Here is a 19,236-nt window from a genome sequence, read left to right as displayed (position 1 = left end):
TTCCGATTCAAATTTTCTAACTATATCGGATGCTGATCGTTAAAACTATTAGTAGTAGTTGTATTGGAATTGTTGATGATCAGAAGTTACTGCCAAGTGCCTAGAGGAATGCAATTTGTCTTTAATCCGAGCTTAGTGTTGACTCAAATTCTTTAAACAAATGTATTATTCGTAACGTATATAATCATTCATGTGATCAGTTCAAAAAAGAGGTCACTAAAAGTCGATCTTACATTTATTAAAATGTTATGGATTGTATGGACACATAATTTAATAATTCATCTTGCTTTTCAAAGTGTAATAAAATAAGAGTGCACAGAGAGAGTATATGCGTGTAGGGCTGAGCTGTGAAAGACCTGTCCTCTCTCTCTAATAATTCTCTCTTTCACACTGTTGTTTTCTAACTTCTTGTCTTCATTTTACCCTTCGTCATCCTTCAAATCTCTCTCACTATCTGCCATTCTACTCAAATGTATGTTTCTCTGAAGCAATGAAGACGAAGAAGATGGCTCAGATCTACGCTCTTTTTGTTCTTCATTTTACCTTCTTGTTTTCTACTGGTCTCTCTCACTCTTATTCACTCGCTAGTTCCAACAGCGATCTTTCAGACAAAGAAGTCCATCTGATCCGACAGCGACAGCTTCTGTACTACCGCGACGACTTTGGCGACCGTGGCGAGAATGTTGTCGTCGACCCATCTCTCGTCTTCGAGAATCCACGTCTACGAAGTGCTTACGTAGCTCTTCAAGCTTGGAAACAAGCCATTCTCTCTGATCCAAACAACTTCACCACCAACTGGATCGGCTCAGACGTCTGCAGTTACACCGGCGTTTACTGTGCTCCGGCGCCGGACAACCCACGGATCCGTACCGTCGCCGGGATAGATCTCAACCACGCTGACATTGCTGGATACTTGCCTCAAGAGCTTGGTTTGTTAACGGATCTTGCTCTGTTCCATGTTAACACGAACCGGTTTTGTGGAACCGTACCGCATCGGTTTAACCGGCTTAAGCTTCTGTTCGAGTTAGATCTCAGCAATAACCGGTTCGCCGGTATATTTCCTGCGGTTATCCTCCAGTTACCGTCGTTGAAGTTTCTGGATCTACGGTTTAACGAGTTTGAAGGACCTGTACCGAGAGAGCTCTTCAGTAAAGATCTAGATGCGATTTTCATTAACCATAACCGGTTCCGGTTCGAGTTACCGGATAATCTTGGAGATTCACCGGTTTCCGTCATCGTCGTGGCGAATAATCAGTTCCACGGTTGTATTCCGACGAGTTTGGGCGATATGAAGAACTTGGAAGAGATCATCTTCATGAACAATGGGTTTAACTCTTGCTTGCCGTCGGAGATCGGACGGTTGAAAAACGTCACCGTGTTTGATTTCAGTTTCAACGAGCTCGTAGGGTCGTTGCCGGCGAGTACCGGCGGGATGGTTTCGTTGGAGCAGTTAAATGTGGCGCATAATAGATTCTCCGGGAAGATTCCGGCGAGTATTTGTCAGTTGCCGAGACTGGAGAACTTTAATTTCAGCTACAATTTCTTCACCGGAGAGCCGCCGGTATGTATCGGTTTGCCTGGGGTTGATGATCGGCGTAACTGTATACCGGCGAGACCTTCTCAGAGATCTCCGGGGCAATGTGCGGCTTTCTTGTCTTTGCCGCCGGTGAATTGTGCATCGTTTGGATGTGGGAGATCAGTTACTCCTAGTCCTCGGCCTCCGGTTGTAGTTCCATCACCGCCGACAACACCATCTCCTGGTGGTTCACCTCCTTCACCTTCTATTTCGCCAGCTAGTCCTCCGATGATGGTGCCTCCGTCTCCGATTTCTCCAATTCCTGGTCCTGTTTCGCCGTCTAGTCCTCCGATCATTGGTCCGTCTCCTCCGTCAACTCCACCGTCACCGGGTTCTCAGTCACCGCCTGGTTCTCCTAGTCCTCCTGGTGTAGTACCATTTCCTCCTCCGACTCCGGTTTACTCTCCTCCATCACCACCACCATCGACAGGTCACTCCCCGCCATCACCCTCGCCGCCGACTGGGTTTTCTCCTCCATCACCACCGCCGTCCGCAGGTCACTCTCCTCCATCACCACCGCCGTCGACGGGTCACCCTCCTCCATCACCACCGCCGTCGACGGGTTACTCTCCCCCACCACCACCACCGTCGACGGGTCCTTCTCCCCCACCATCACCACCGTCGACGGGTTACTCTCCCCCACCACCACCACCACCACCGTCGACGGGTTACTCTCCTCCACCACCACCACCGTCGACTGGTTACTCTCCTCCATCACCACCACCACCGTCGACTGGTTACTCTCCTCCATCACCTCCACCGTCGACTGGTTACTCTCCTCCATCACCACCACCACCATCGACTGGTTACTCTCCTCCATCACCTCCACCGTCGGCAGGTCACTGTCCTCCATCACCCGCGCCACCAACATATTCTCCTTCACCACCACCTCCGCCGCCGACATACTACCCACCGCAGCCACCACAACCATCTCCCTCACAGCCACCTCAATTTTCACCACCACCAACCCCTTACTATTACAGCTCACCCCCTCCGCCGCCACATTACTGGTTACCTCCACCACCGCACTCACCACCACCACCGGTTTATCACTATCCATCCCCACCACCTCCACCAACGCCAGTATATTCCCCTCCGCCACCTTGCATAGATCACTCACCACCTCCACCTCCGCCTCCGACCGTACATTACACTCCTCCGCCATCACCTGTTTACTACAACTCACCTCCACCACCACCGTCCGTCCACTATAGTCCGCCGCCATCTTCGCCACCTCCTCCGGTGATTCACCATAGCCCACCACCGCCACCTCCTGGTTACGAGGGACCACTACCGCCTATTCCCGGAGTATCATACGCTTCTCCTCCACCGCCTCCCTATTATTGATTATTTTCAGGCTTTTCTCGCATGGGTTCCATCAGTTATGCCAAAACCCAAAACCGAAACGTTGTCGTCTCACATCGAAGGATACGGAGTCGTTTATACCATTTATTCCAGAGGTGTGTGTGGTGGACTGGTGAAAGATATATATTCGCGAGGAGGAAAATTATCTAAGATAAATTAGGAGTTGCGGGGAAAAAGAATATGTATAAGAGAAATTATTAAAAAAATGGAGCAACTCATCTTTCTGCTCCTTATATCTTTCATTAGTCTTGTTTAGCTTATATAATAAAAATCATTGTTGCTTAAACTGTTTTGTATTTTTGTCTTATAAATTAAACTATCTTTTTGAAATTTCTTTTTCATATGAGTATTTTTAATAGAAATTCTCACTCCTATTAATCAGTATATCTTAACTACATTAAACTGGTATGTGATTGAATTCGCTCTAAAGTGATAAACCAAGTAGGGCTAATGTATGTGCACTTGCACCTCCTGACTACTTACATAGTGATATTATTTCTGTTGGTATATGGATAGTTCCAAGATAGTTCTAACACCAATTTTAGTTCAGCTCTATTTTTTATTTTGTAACGGAAGAATTTTAAATTACAGATGATATTTTGTTATAGTATTTTCATTGAGAACCCATGTTTATTTATGATAAATTTTATGTTTTTCATTTTATAAAAAATGCTATTTTTACTTTAAATATCGAAAAATAACACTACATCTTTCCTTTTGTCTTTCTTCAATGCATCTTCTATCTTAACTCAATTAACACCATCTTTCTATATTAACTTAAATTCGATTATTTTTATAAGTAATTTAGAGGATCTATAGTTACGTTGTCTATCAGATCTAATCTTCAGATTTTTGAAAACTAACCAATCTAGATTTGCAAGAACCATTCTACATAAGTTCAAAAAAAAAAAAAAAGAACCATTCTACATATTATTTGAGGCTACGATTCAGATTTCATTTGAATATCCAAAGATAAAATTTATTCATGGACTCCATTTCAATTTAGAGACTAAACTAAACACTTCTATAGATTTATTCATGAACTTTTATAAATTCGCCTTTTTGTACCTCTGAACTTCGTACATTGGACTAATTTTAATATTGATGAAGAAATTAAAAAATTTCTACACATTAAATTTTAATATTGCATATAGTTTAAAAATTAGATTCTTAAAATTTTGTTTTAGTAAAAAAAAAGGGACATTTGCTAAAACCAACCCAAATATTCAAGTCAAATGTAAAAGTGTACCCCACTTTCAGTCAAATGCAAAACCAACCTAAAGGAGTAGTGAAAGTACTATTTCACCCTTATGACCAAACAAAAAACATAAATGTATTTTACGTTTCTATCCTTTGGAAGTCTACACGTAATAAAAGAAGTCTACATATATATAGACTTCCTACGAAGTCTACTTTATAGACTTGTTTTGTAGTCTACACTCTAATTTGGTCTACTAATTTAATTTTGAAAATGTATAAAAATAATTATTGTGATATTTTTAACTAATCATCAATATAATGGATAATATGAAGTAAATAAATTAAAATTTCATATAATCGAACAATTTTGAAGAATATATACTAATTTGGTTATCATGTGCTAGACTATGTTCATAGTTTAGAAACAAAAGGTTCTAACATGTTATGTCTTTTAGTAGTTGATTTCATAGGGTTAGATTTTAGATTTTGTTTTTTATTTTGTTTTATTAACTTAAATCTGCATATTAATGTTTAGTAGTTTATATTTTGTATAAATGAGACTTTTTGATTATCAAGCAAAACATTTAGGGTTTGATATTTGTGGTTTAGGGTTTTGTAGACCTACAATAAAGTCTATTTATCTGAAGACGTCATTTTCAGTCTATATTTTTCAATTTATTTTACAAAAAATCATTATATTTAAACTAAGTTAAGTTCCTTAGGAATAAAAAAGTGAAATCATATACTATAACTATTAAAAAATAAAGAAATAAATTTAATAAATCATATATTAAAATTATTAAAATAATAAAGAATAAACAACAATAATTAAATTATTATAGTAGACTTCCAAAAAGGTCTACTATGTTATAGTAAGATCTACTCCAAAATTTTAATTTTAGTAGACTTCAAACGAAGTCTACAGTATCGTAAATTTTAACCTAGTTACATTTTTGTCTCCCTATATAAACAAAATTTATTCAATCTCTCTCTAAAGTGGCTGCACAAGTTCTTAAAACTCTCTCGCTTCTCTCTAAAACTTTCTCTCTTCTCTCTAAAATTCTCTCAATTGTTTCTAAATCTCTCTCATTATCTTTTTTCTCTCTAAAATTTTCTCAAGTCTTTCTCACAATATTATCTTGTCATTTTAGATATTATGATTCATGGTTTTCATCTTCTCCTTTAAAAAATGTAAGTTTTAGATCTATAGATTTTAAATGTGTATTTTTATGTTTATTTCTCACAATATTATCTTTTTTTGGTAGGTATTATCACTCATGAATTTCATCATCTCCTCTAAAAATGTAAGTTTTAGATTAATAGATTTTAAATATGTATTTACATGTTTATATTCAAATAAATTTATAGATCAAGCTCTCTACATTAATTTGCTACTAGTTTACCTTATAAATTCTATTATGTAAAGTATTTTCAGATTTAAAATTATTTTCACATTTCAAAATATATAGATTTTTTCAGATCTGAAAATTATCAGACAGTGTAGACTTCTAAAGAAGTTTACTAAAGCTTGCAGACTTCATATGAAGTTTACTAAACCACAAAGTTTAAGCAGACTTCATTGGAAGTCTACAAAAATATGACTTTAATTTTTTTCTATGTTTTTTAATAATTTTATCTTATTTTGCAGGTATTTTCTTCCATAGTTGTTCTCTTCTCCTCCTATAAATGTAAGGTTTACATCTATAGATTTAAAATATGTGTTCTAGTATTTATATTCAAATAAAGTTACATATTAAAATTCATATTAATATGTCTTTAATTTATAACTATTTTGTCTATTAAATCATATTTTTTAAAAGTTTTTTAGATTTAAACTTATTTCATATTTTTAATGTATTATTTTCAGATCTATTTTTTTTTTGATAGAGTAGACTTCATTTGAAATCTACTTAAAACTTACGGCTGGTAGACTTCAAATGAAGTCTACTAGCCTTGAATTTTAAGCAAATTTCATTAGAAGTTTACTCAAATATTATTTTAATTTTTATCTTATTTTTTAAAATTTTATTTTATTTTGCAGGTATTCTCTTCCAATATTTTCAAATCATCTTTCCAAAAATGTAAGCTTTCCATATATTCATTATAAGATATTTTGTGTTTATAATGAACTAAATTTATAGATTCATACATTATCTTTTTGCTTTGTTACAAGGATGACAAAAAACCATTTTTGAAATATTTTCTAAATTTATAGATTCATACATTATCATTTTTTGGGTTATAATGAGAAAAAAAAAGTGGTTGAAAATTGAATTCTAGAGCTTTAGAGCTCAAAAATGGTGGTTCATGGTGGTTGGAAAAATTGATGATGATGGCATTTTTGTAAATAAGAAGAAATGGTTAGGGTGTATTTGATTTTTTGTTAATTTCGAAATTAATAAAAAAAATAAATAAAAATGGCAATTTTGTGAATAATTCAAAAACATAAGGATAGTATGAAAATTTTATTGATGAATAGTATGGACAAAAAAAAAGGGGTTGGTTTTGGGTTTGACTTGAAAATATGGGTTGGTTTTGAAAAACACCCAAAAAAAAATTTATATTTAATATAACCTTTCAAACTTATTTTAATATACTATCTTACTTATATGTAAGTATATTTACTAATTTATAAAACTATCATAATTATATATCTTTACAAAGAATTTTCAAAATTAGTTTTTGTGGTCCAACTATGTGTCCAATCTTTTTATTTACTTTTTAAAACATTATTATATCGATCGGACTTATAATAATCTTATTGCCAACTGTCCAGTCTAAACCGTTTTATCGCCACGTGGTAAATTTACCGTGACCAGTACGTTTTGTTTGTCATTTTCATCTATCCTATAATTTCCGGATGTTACCGCCACCATTCGCAGCCGCACGTCGACATACGTTTGATATAGGAGCAAATGTAACTTATTACACCACACGTGTATGGGTACTGACTACAGAGTATCTACTTATCACCCTCTAATCTACGTATTAAAATACTTTAGTAAATACGAGAACAAAATAGGAATTCAAAAACGAAGATTTTATATTATATAATGCCAAGATTAGTATAGTCTTGTTGTTATTATCCTCTACTACATATTTGATAACGTCCGACCTACAAAGTTTACCCTCCGGAAAATTCTCCACCGGAATCATCACCACAAGCTTCAAGAAGGCGACGTTCTCTCTCTCTGCCCCACTCATGCATCGACAAATGAAGTTTCTTCCCGGCAAGTAGAAAGTCCGCCGCTTGAACCGCCGTTAAGATCTCAACGATTTTAGTTAAAGTGGTTAACCTCAGCTTATCCGCTTCAGCTAACATACGAGCCATTTCGTCCTCGTATTTATCAAGCGCACGCTCCACCTCCACGTCGGCTTCTCCGATCCTTTCTTTGTGGAACGCCGCGACGGCGATAGGCATATCCGCCGTGTCTTCTTGTAAAGTCGCCGATTGCTTAGTCAGCATGTTCTCTTCTTGCACCGTTTTCATATGTAGCTCGTTGATCTTGAATAATTGCTCAGCCGTTAGATCACTCATCGACTCGCCTGCTCCGTCTACCCTGCCAGGTGTCTCACCCAGAGCCATGCTTAGACCTACGGATGCCCAATTTATCAAAACAACCTTTGCTGTGATATTAATTAGGGGAAGGAGATGACACTGTCTTTTGAAGATACACAAAATTATATATTTTTTTTTTTTTGTCAACTGTTTCTTTCATTTAGAAAGATCATTACAAGAGAAGCATCAAGCTTAAATCTCATCATACAAACTCGACATAAAATAAAACACTAGGCCCATTTCATGATCCAATAGACTCTTCGAGTTCCACGCAAGTAGTATACGTGTCTTCATCACGGAAAAGACGTGACACGCGTCCTCTTTCTAATGTGCATGAATAATGAAGCTTCTGAACTTGACGCGCGTCTGTCACACCACCGCATGGAATGAGAGAAAGTCGGAAAACCTCGCCGGCTGCAGATAACTGACTGCTCTGGCATGGTCACCAAACGAGCTTTGAGCTTCTCGATCTCCAGCCTTTCATCCAACCGTCGCTTTAATGAAATCCACCATCATCTTCATTGGATAATAACTATGGGATTACTCAACTGATTCAATAGAAAATCATTATCGGACCATCTCCGATATAGGAGGATGCCGATTCATCTAGATCTTCATCAAATCAAACTGAGATTACTCCAACATCATCTCCGCCTTTCAATTTAGGAAACTTCACACAGAGTGAAGATTGACTCCGTTAAGAAAGGAGTACATGCAAATCTAATAAAGAAGAAGAGAACTCCATAATAAACGAACGGGATTTAAGGATCCACCGTGAAAGAGGAGAATCATAGATACTAGATCAATCTCAATCGAAGAACATCAAAATCACAATCATGAAGTTTTACTTCGATTTAGATTGAATACACAACAAAAATTCGCCACTGCGAATATTATTTATCGCCACCGCGAATATATTAGTCGCCAAAGCGAAGAGGAAAGTATAATACAAAGCCAAAAAACAAAATCAAAAGATTATGGTGACCGGCGGCAAAGAGCCACCGGCCACCGGAACATATAAGTTTGGACTAAAGTTTCTTTTAGAAAGAAGTTGGAGAAAAAGCTAGAGAGAGAAAAACGTACCTTTCTATTTCACTTAAGGTACAATATATTTAATTAGGGTTTTACACAAAATTATATATTAATATCCTATATTCTGTAAACTTCAATCCTCCAAAATTCAATAACCAGAGGCTAAAAGATTTAATAACTTCAAATATTTTCAACTCAATTTTATTTTTAAAATAAAATAACTTTAAGATATACATGAGGGCTTAGATAGGAGGGTAATGAGTGCAACCACACGGGGCTCGTGATATATAGAGGTCTATTTTTTTGGGTAAGAATGTGTATTTCAAGCTAAATATTGTCTTCTTGTTGGAAAAAACTAATTGATGTTTTATATATTTTCACAACTGTAATTATTATTAAAATTCTCATATGATCTCTTAAGTTATATGTTTTTTTAAGTTACTTACGATAGTTGTGTAAGAAAGGAGAACAGTGTAACTGTGTAAGATAGTTGGCTATTATGACGCCGACATAATTACCACACGCATCGATTAACAACTAGAAACCTAGAAGGGAAATGGCCACAAATACCACATTCATAGTACCACTTTTCATGTTTACACTAACCACTTTTACCTTCACTTTTAATAAAGTGTAAATTATACCCTTAGGGTTAACTAATCTAGACTTAGGGTTTAGAGTTGAGGGTGTGGTAGGATTTTTGGAATGTGAAATTTATGATTCTAATAAATATATAAATACTTAAAAAATTTTAAAAAATAGTTTCAAACATAATTTTCGTTTTTCAAAAAGAAATTTGAAAAAAAAATAAAAAACAAATTCGAAAAAATAATTTTAAAAACAAATTTATAAAAAACTCGAATTTGAAAAAGTATATTTCGAAAAATAAAAAAAATTTTTTTTTTTTTATTTTTTTTATTTTTTTTTTATTTTTTTTTATTTTATTTTTTTATTTATTATTATTTTTTATTTTTTATTTAAATAATAATTTATTATATATATAAATAACAAGGGCATAAAAGTCTTTTGTCACTTAATGAAGAAGGTATTTTTGAAAATATCTCATTAGTGGTGGTAAAAATGAAAAGTGGTACCATGAAAATGTTAAACATGTAATTTCCCCAACCTAGAAACGTGTTCCGGCTTGGTTTAGGAGCAGATTGTCTTTGAAAAGTAAACAGTTAAAACATTGTAACCCTTATTGAAAGATAATACCACGTAGGAGTGAAAATTTACCTACTCATCCATCTTTATTTCATTGGCGAACATTTCACTTGAGTCATTGTAACTGCTATCTATGGTTTAGTATATAAAAAATCCAAAACAAAGTTACTCGTCAAAATAATATTTTAAAAAGAAAAATTAATGTAAAACTCACATTTATTTCAGAATTCTTTTATTTCAGAAGGAACAAATAGAAATGAGTTAAAAATACTCTAAAACAAATACACCAATAATAATATTAATATATCAATTTTTATCTTAAATTATATAAACAATGTTATACGAGATATATAATAAATAAGATGTAAATCAAACTCAAGTTTTGATGGTTTATCGTATTTTATTATATTTAATCACCAGTGCGCGCATCCATTAAACGTATTTTCTAGATTTTTTCTTGTCGAACTAGTGACAGCGCTGAACTTCAAACTAGATCATATATAGTCTTTATCTTTTAAAATGCAATTTCAGACTATAAAATTCAAAATAAAAATGTTCCACTTCCTTGAATTGTAGACAGTTTTTGGTTGAATCCAAGGAAGTAAACAGTTTCATTTGAAATATAAAACAAGACCATCCTACAATATTTTTCAGACTACACTCCCAACTATACATCATAGTCCCTATCCGACTCACCAATCTTCAATCAGAAAATTAAGAGAATATTAGCATTTATGAAACCCTAAAACATATCATTTAATTAGTAAATGTCTTCTTTTCGAAAACAAGATAGACATGCGTATAACCTTACCGCCGATGTTGTCACGGAAGAAGTTGGTAAGACGGAGCTCGGTTTGAGACCCACACATAGCGTATACGAGTCGTATAAACGAAGAAGGACGACAACCTCCCATCCAAAGAAGTGCGTTTTCAAGACAAGTGTTCCATGTCGGAGCAAAATAGTTTGAGCTATATCGACGAGAATGTTCTGATCGTTTTCGCGCATAGTCTTTAAAATCTTCAATCACTGACTGTATCAATTCTCGAAGCGCGCCATCGTTTTTCTCACCGTTAGCTAACGCTCGTTTAAGGTCCGTCATGCGTTTGGCTTGTAAACTCATCCACTCATCATAACATTCTTGTTGAACTTCTTCTATGTTTGATGAGCTCGGATTCTCCATTTAGTTTTTTTTTTTTAACTCCTTGGGGGATTTTGTATTCTGTATGTTTTGTATTCGTGGGGTTTTAATATATAGTGCCAGATTAGGCACCAGTACGAAGTCTACAATTTAATTTGTTAATATATTACTTTTAACGTATATGTGTGTTTAGAGGATGTTAGAAGAAAATGCGTGGTTTGAGGGTGTGAGCAAACAAGTAGCGCATGGATACATTTTATGTTGAGACACGGTTACGGAGGATTTGGCGTTTTCGCAAATAAAGAAATATATTTTTGGCACTATTATAGGTCGTTTTGAAATTGGTTTATATATTTTACAGTTTGTTTTCTTACACGAAATTAATATTTGGCTGTATGCAGGACCGTCTCAAATTATATTAAGGCTCTGCTAAAAAAATATTAACCATATATTTAATAACATAGTGAAATAATTTTAAAAGTTAGTAGTTTTATTTCTGTATATTTGAGGTTTTTCTTTTAATTATAAACTATAAATTTAAGAATATATTAAAAAAATTGGATTTTTAAACCAAATTTATCTATTTTTTTAATGTTTTTTCACTTTTAGATTTGGACTAGTACACTAAAAGATGGCCCTAGTTGTATGTTTTTCTGTCGCTGCTTGCAAGTGGTCATAACTGTAGGCGGCAGGCGGAAAAGAGTAAGCATCTTCCTCTAAGTTACCAAAAGTCTATCTTTCAGTTGGTGGAAATAGAAGAAGGACAAGAAAATAGCGACAAATATTAATTCAGATTTCCAATTCAGAAGATACAAGAAGGGGCTTTACCTACCGTAATGAAAAATAGTTTAGCTCATTGAGAGGATTTATTTAATTTGTTATATCATTGAATGAGATAACTTTGTCCATCAAAATAATTACGGATATATAAACAAACTAGTGTTTTTCTGCACCATACTCAAAAAATTATATTCAAAATTAAATTATATTTTAAAATAAAATTTGTTAATTTTAGTTTTTATTATTTTCTTAGCAATATTTTAATTTGATTTTTGATATAGTTAAACATAACAATTAAGAAAACACATAATTTTGTTTAATTTTTTTTTATGAAATATCAAATTTATTGATCAAACTAGCACATTTACAAATAGTTGGAGTATGTGATCTAAACTACTAGGAAAGAATTAAAGAACAAGTAGTCTTTTCCTAACTAAGTTTAATTGATTTCAAACCATCTTCTCATCAGCTCATTCGACGGATGATCACAGTCGTAGCAAAGAGATGATATACGGTTCCTAACTTGCTTGTTAATATTTCGAGAGATCTTAGCCGTTGTGATCCATATACCTCCATGCCTTCTTGAATTTTGCTCTCTCCAGATAGAGTAGATAACCGTCTGAAACATCATCTTTGGTAGCACAGAGTTCAGACGACTCCGACCAGGTTGCTGTAACGACACTACGGTATCAGTCCAGTCTGGACTGCCAAGCAGCTTTCCTGTGATTTGCATTCAGAAAGTAAACGAGTAGGGACATGCAAAAAATAGATGATCCTTTATTTCATTCTTCTCTCCACACAGCATACAACATTGCTCTATGTCCCAAGTACTCATTCAATCTCCTGTAGAGAGACGATCTCTGAATGCAAGCCAAACCATGAAAGCATGGCAAGGTACAGCCTGCGGGAACCAAGTAATCTTCTTCCAATTGACCACACATCTTTTATCTTCAAGTAATTCAAGGTCTTAGCTGAAGAGAGCCTTAAACTCATCTTGATCAGCATGCCAGAGGACTATATTCTCAAGCAAAAAAAAAAATTTATTTAAGAATAAATATGTAAATATTTAAATTATAATATTGGATTGATTTTTTTACCTATTTCTTTTGGTTAAATATATTGAATTAAATTGCCTAAAACTAAGAGTAAATTTTATTAGAAATAAAAAAAAATCTAAAATTATGAAAAGGTAAAACTAAATATTTTCTGAGAAACGCAAAATTTTAAATTATAAATTTCTAATCTTAATACCATCAATTTCTTTTGACATCTACAAACAAATTTTGAAAACAAATTAGTAATAAGATATTGCACAGTTATCAAATAATAGAATTAAATAATATTTTTGGAATTTTGTAAATTTTTTATTATATTTCTATTTCTATCATTATATTGTTTTAATGTTATATTTTAATAAATTTATTTTAATAATGATATATGAATTATCACCATATTTAAAAATCTTAAGAAATATAAATCGTAATTAAAAGCAAATGTTTAAATCACAATTAGCTCTAAGCCATATCATAATTTGTAGTAATTCATGTCATTTAAAAATAAAAATGAATATTATTATGACGTGTAAGTAAACTTAAAAAACATATTCTCCAATAATGCTTAGGCAATGTGTTGAAATCAGACTCGGACGCATAGTCAAACTGATAAACCTAGTCACCTGATATGTAATCTTGTTTAAGGTTTTAAAAAACCATTATTTAAAAATTTGGAATCTAGCTACTGGTTGAACTACTAGTTGATCCAATACGTAACTTTTACTTATTTTTTTATTTTTTTTTAAATTACTCTATTAATATCTGTTTTGTATTCTAAATAAGAACTTAGGTTTTCAATTTTTACTATCGTCTTCCTCTACTGTCGAGACATGTCCTTTGACTTTTATGTTCTTAGTTTCTTTTATCATGAGTCTTACAACACTGTTTTTGTAGTTTTGATTTTATTTGTGATTTTTAAATTTTGATGAGAATTTTATTATGCTACGTGAAGAAAATAAAATAGAACGATGATAGATAAAATCAAAAATAGTTGATATTATCTGGTATTAGTGTATTTTACTATCGACAATCTGTTATAGTTTGATATTTTACTTTTAGTATATTTGGATTTAAAATTTAGTTTATTATTCACATTAAAGATTTAAATACTTATATATTTTAAATCTTGATTTTTATATTATATGTCATCTTCTACCTTGTTACAAAAATTGTTAACTAGCTAAATTATTTTGATGTTTTGCATGTAAAATAAAAGTTTATATATAAAATAAATTTAAGTATTTTTCTTGATATCTATTTTTTAAAATAACATTATATTTTTAATAGCTAATATATTATTATATAATAAAAATCCATAGGTTGTCCGCGATCGAACCAATAATTTATTGCTTTGGAAAATTGTCATTCAGTGTCTAGGTTAGGTTTTAAAAACGTTGTTTTTAGGAGATGCCAATGATATTCAGCAAAATAGGGCATGTGTATACTTCTATAATCTTAATATCTCAATTTCTTTTTAATATCTACAAATATTTTTTGAAGATTTTTTAAGTAATAAGAAATTGTACACTTATCAAACAATAGAATTAAATAATATTTTGAAAATATGTGAAATTTTATTATGTTTCTATTTTCTATTATTATGTTATTTTGATGATATTTCTGAATAAATTTAATTTAGTGATGATGTATGTGTTATTACATATTTTTAAAAGATTATAATAATATAAATTAAATTAAATGCAAATATTTTTGTCACAATTAATTTTAAGTATGTCGTATTTTATATAATTCACGTCATTTTTAAAAATATAAATTGATATATAACCGACACATAAGTAAACTTAAGACAATAATTCTCAAGTAATATTTAAGAGATTAATATACTTAAACTTATCCTAAGAGTATTTTCTGCGATTTCAGAAGTAGTTGCATTACTCAGAGATCAAATTCACATGTACTTATATCACACAATAAAATATATGTTTCAGATTTAGATATTTTGAATAGTATAAAGCAATAAATAGCAAGAGATAAAAGAAAACAACGGATTAAACATATTGTGAAATAATTAAAAATGTGCTAGATCCAGAAAAATTAAACATGTAATTCAGAACTGCAATCAATAGAACACTAAAGGTATGGTTACGAACAATCTTAGAACTTGAGTCACTACAGTAAGTCAATTAGTTTTCGCTACAAAAACTATTAGATGTCTAAATTCTAGAAACCACATTTTCGTTGCAGATTTAATGATTCAGAAAAGCATTAATATCAAATTTTATATGTTCATTAAATATCTAAACCAATAGTCGTTACAAATAAATATTTAGTTCAGCGTGATTCAGTTCAGATAATTTTGTAGTAATTCATGTATTTAAATAAAAATAAATTTAATAATGACACAAACAAATTTATAAAAATCAAGTTTAGATGATGTTTAGGAGGTAACAATGATAATTGAGAAAAAAATAGGGCAAGTGTATACTTCCACTAGTTTACATTGTCTAAACAAAACACCCTTCAAGTTTTGTGTATGTTTATTTTTTTCTCATCTAACTTTAAGCATACTCACAAAGCCAACCAATACATTTTATATTATATAACGTTGTGAAAGTTAATGTGGACTTGCGCTACAGAGCATCTTCATTGTTCTTCTCTTGTTTTATTCTCATTTCTCACCTGTCTTTCTTCACTCACCGAGGCCGAGCATGTGCTTTCCGCTACATTTTAAAACTTCTTTTTATATTATTGCGATTTTTTTCATGTAGAAAGGCCAAAAACAATTATGCTGTAATATATCTGAACATAGATATGCTTGGATTATTAATTTGTTGTGTTTTAAACACATATGGTGAAGCCACCACCGATCAAAGATGAATCCACCCAAAAATTAAAATTTCAACAAGCATGAAAGCAAAAGAAGAATAAAAGATTTGGATTAAAATCTCAACTAACATGAAAGCAAAAGAAGAAGAAAAGATTTGGATTCACAAAACCTTAATCCATGAATAAAATGGTACGGCAAAGTTGTTTCTAGTTTAGTTTTTACTGTAAATGTTAAGAGTTTCTATTTATAGTTGTGAATCTAGACATGTACTACTTAATAACATAACTTTTCGTGCAGGCTTGTCAACACCTACTACACGTGTCCTATTTCCTATTATTTGCTAAAAGAGTTTGTAAGAAAGTGGTAAGCGCTAAGAAATTGTGACCGAATGGTTAGTAAATATATTCGTAGGCATTTCGGATTGAATTCAAATTTGATTCGGGTCTAATTTATTCTGTTCTAATCATTTTTAACTTCAGTAAACCAAAATTAATTTAACTTATGTTTGATTTGGCTTGATTTGAATCTATTTTGATTTGTCTTTGATACGGTTTAATTGATTTGATTTTAATTCTGTTATAATTTAATTAAGAAAATATAATCTATATAACATAAAATAAATCATCATTTAACCACTGATCTTCATACTTTTATATTTAAACATAAAAAACATCAAAATGAAAATATACCAGATATAATCTATAATTTTAAATCATTAAATATAAGTTAATATAATATTTTGGATAGTTTTTTAGTTTTGATGATAGTTTAAAAACATTTTGTTCTTTATTTTATTATTTTTAATTATTTATTTATAAATATAATATCTTTCAATATTAAGTTATTTGGATTAAATGATTAAGCATTTTAAATTTTATATTATTAATATATTTAATTAATTTAATTAGATTTTTTTTGTTTGATTAAGTTTAAAATAAAACTAAACTAAAATTTTTGGTTTGATAAAAAATTCAACCGAATATTAGGACATATAATTTAGTTTGAGTTTCGTTACTTTTAGGTTATGTTTTTCTCCACTCCTAGTAAATTTATTTAATTGGAGATGTAGACAACGTAAGTGTCAAAATAAAACATTAAATATACAGCATAATTTAAAAATATAATTATTAAAGTTTTTATAACATATAATATCATATATCGTAATATACAGATAATAGATTTTATAGTATTTATATATTGTAATTTTTTTTAATGAAATAGAAAAATAAGCACCAAATTTATGTATATCTAGCGTTTAGGCACAGTTTATACAATCACCAAGACACTTTTACTCTGTCCTGCACTTCAGCAACGTGGTCTTTTGGTATGCAGATAGAAACCAAATCATCTTCCTTTTTTTGGTATAATAAGCAAATCATCAAAGCATCTTTCTTGCTCTTCATCAACTCAAATAAGATTAAAAAATGTAAAAAAAAAATTGATCGTCCTCCAAAACTATTAACTAAATCATAAATAATTTGGGCTAGGCCTGTAGACAAAAATCAGTTTGGGCTAGCGATTATACATTTACTGAAAAAAAACAAAATCCAAGTTTTTTTTTGGTCAACCCTTTTTCTTATTAATAAAACCAAGATATTACAGTCTTTCTTGTTTTTTTTTTCTACCTAACTTTGCAAGTACATCAACTCTACTTAGCATAGATCGAGAGACATGACGGAATTTGAACTCATTTAGTTTTGAAATTTCTATGATGTCTTGTATCATAGAGGCACTCTCTGTGTCAAAACAATGTGGTTGATTTTCCAGAGGCTTTCTATTTGATTTTATTGAAATGTCTAATGAAATGAATTTCTCTACTTAGGGTCGATTTGGGGCGAGCAAATCATTAATGATAAAAAGTGAGCTTCAAAAAATTATTGTAGGGTTTATGTTGATCTGATTTCTTCTCTGTTAGATGCAAAAATAATATTAATTGCTGGTATGTTTGCTTTAAGAGATTTTTAGATTCTATTAGTGTGAGAACGATTTTTTTTTATGTTTAGTATTTTCAGTATAATATCTTTTTTAAAAATAAAATATGATGTGTTGAAATTTTTTTTTTTAATATAAATTTATCATAGAATCTTATGGATTATAGCATGTTTTAAAAGCAATTTTATTTTTGTTTTCTTTTTATTATTTTATTTTGTCTAAATATCTACTTATGGAAATTTATGTTTCAGATGTTTCATTTTGATTATATATGATGATATTATATAATTTATATTACAAAAAGTATAATATTAAAAAACTCCAACTATCTATCAGTTGAAATAGAGTACTATGTTTCTAATTGCAATATAGATCATGGGGAATTCAGTATTTGATTTATTTCCTTTTTCAAACTTAATTTATTTCCCTGCTTTGTCAAATAATTTGGATTATAACTTTCCACATAACATGTATTTTCTTTACACTGGTTTCTTATGTTCAACTATTTAGACAAAATTTACTTTTTAGAATTTACACAAAATCCTATACTTCTACTTTCCAGAAATGGTTTAGATTATTTTTGTTTAAAGCTCTTTATTAAATTAGTATACATATATTTCATATTGATACTAGACTTTTAGTAGGTTTTAAGAGGTACATAAGCAGAAGTATAATGATATTACAAAAACATGTATATAACACATTAGTAGAGGTTGACTGGCAACTTACGTGGGAGCTATGTTCCACGTTGATGCTAAAGATGGCTAAAGAGCGACACGTGTATCCACGTGAGCCATCTGTTCTTTGTGTTATCTGCCGTTTCAGTTCACTCAGAGGTCAAAAAACCTGTAGTCATTTTTTTCGATTCTACTTCACATTGAAGAAAGATAATTTTAATAGTAAGAACAATCTTATTGATTTTATCAAGAGTCATTTTCTGTAGCTTTTGAATATATCTATATATCCTCATTGTTTAAAAAAATATTTATTGTTGAAGTTATTTTAGAATTGCATGAGAGAATTATTAAAATTATTTATAAAAATTAATTAAAATAATGTCAATTCAAAGAATATTTACTAATTTTGCAAAGCGTCACATATTTGCAGTCGGCGTGCGATGCGCGTAAGCCATGCAACTGTAATAATCTCTCTTGCTCTTCCATGTGTTACGTCTTCCCTAGAAGATTTTGATTTTTCTTTCATAAGAAAATCTTTAGTTAATTATTAATTTTTGTAATATACACGTATACGTATCTCTGTACATTCAACTATATATAAATACGTTTGTAACGCATACACATAAACATGTAGATACGTTCACATCTTGCATGCCGACATTCTCGAGGTCATATTTTTGGTCAATGTATCAAGTTTAATTCAGTATGACTTCTCCAAGTTTAGTGATATCGTCAAACATTTTGACAGTGACTTAATATTCGATATTACTAGGTTTTATTAGTAACCAACAAATAATGTAACATAATTTGACTATTCCACGACTGTCCTTATTAGTCTCGTATAAAAGTACACAAATAATGTGTTTGATCGTTTTATGTTTAAAAATGTTCAAAATGTCAGTATTTGTTTTTATTTTGTCTGTGGGATAAAGGTTTTGACTGAACTAGAGTAGTTACTCGGTTTAGTAATAT

The 19,236-nt window shown here is 31.4% G+C and overlaps 2 protein-coding genes across 2 annotated transcripts; one reads left to right on the top strand and one right to left on the bottom strand.

The window, feature by feature from the left end:
* The first annotated feature begins 227 nt into the window (after positions 1-227).
* On the top strand, positions 228-3,271 carry LOC106431776 (leucine-rich repeat extensin-like protein 5). The gene has a single exon (XM_048782480.1). The coding sequence runs from the start codon at positions 491-493 to the stop codon at positions 2,921-2,923; it is 2,433 nt and encodes an 810-aa protein (XP_048638437.1). The 5' UTR covers positions 228-490; the 3' UTR covers positions 2,924-3,271.
* A 3,895-nt stretch (positions 3,272-7,166) lies between these two features.
* Positions 7,167-11,135, bottom strand: LOC106356057 (protein DOG1-like 1). The gene is made up of 2 exons (XM_022708355.2): positions 10,708-11,135; positions 7,167-7,735 (listed from the first exon to the last, which is right to left on the bottom strand). The coding sequence occupies exons 1-2, from the start codon at positions 11,075-11,077 to the stop codon at positions 7,266-7,268; spliced, it is 840 nt and encodes a 279-aa protein (XP_022564076.2). The 5' UTR covers positions 11,078-11,135; the 3' UTR covers positions 7,167-7,265.
* Between the last annotated feature and the right edge of the window lie 8,101 nt (positions 11,136-19,236).

Source organism: Brassica napus, chromosome A1 (genome assembly GCF_020379485.1).
Source record: "Brassica napus cultivar Da-Ae chromosome A1, Da-Ae, whole genome shotgun sequence".
Classification (NCBI taxonomy): domain Eukaryota; kingdom Viridiplantae; phylum Streptophyta; class Magnoliopsida; order Brassicales; family Brassicaceae; genus Brassica; species Brassica napus.
The sequence above is the reverse complement of the archived record's forward strand: the minus strand, read 5'-3'. Positions and strand labels throughout refer to the sequence as shown.

Excerpts from the sequence above, each read along its gene's own strand:
- LOC106356057 (XM_022708355.2), bottom strand. The coding sequence starts at position 11,077 with ATGGAGAATCCGAGCTCATCAAACATAGAAGAAGTTCAACAAGAATGT. Across the intron at positions 7,736-10,707 it reads CTTCCGTGACAACATCGGCG|GTCTAAGCATGGCTCTGGGT; the intron begins GTAAGGTTATAC and ends GGGCATCCGTAG.
- LOC106431776 (XM_048782480.1), top strand. The coding sequence starts at position 491 with ATGAAGACGAAGAAGATGGCTCAGATCTACGCTCTTTTTGTTCTTCAT.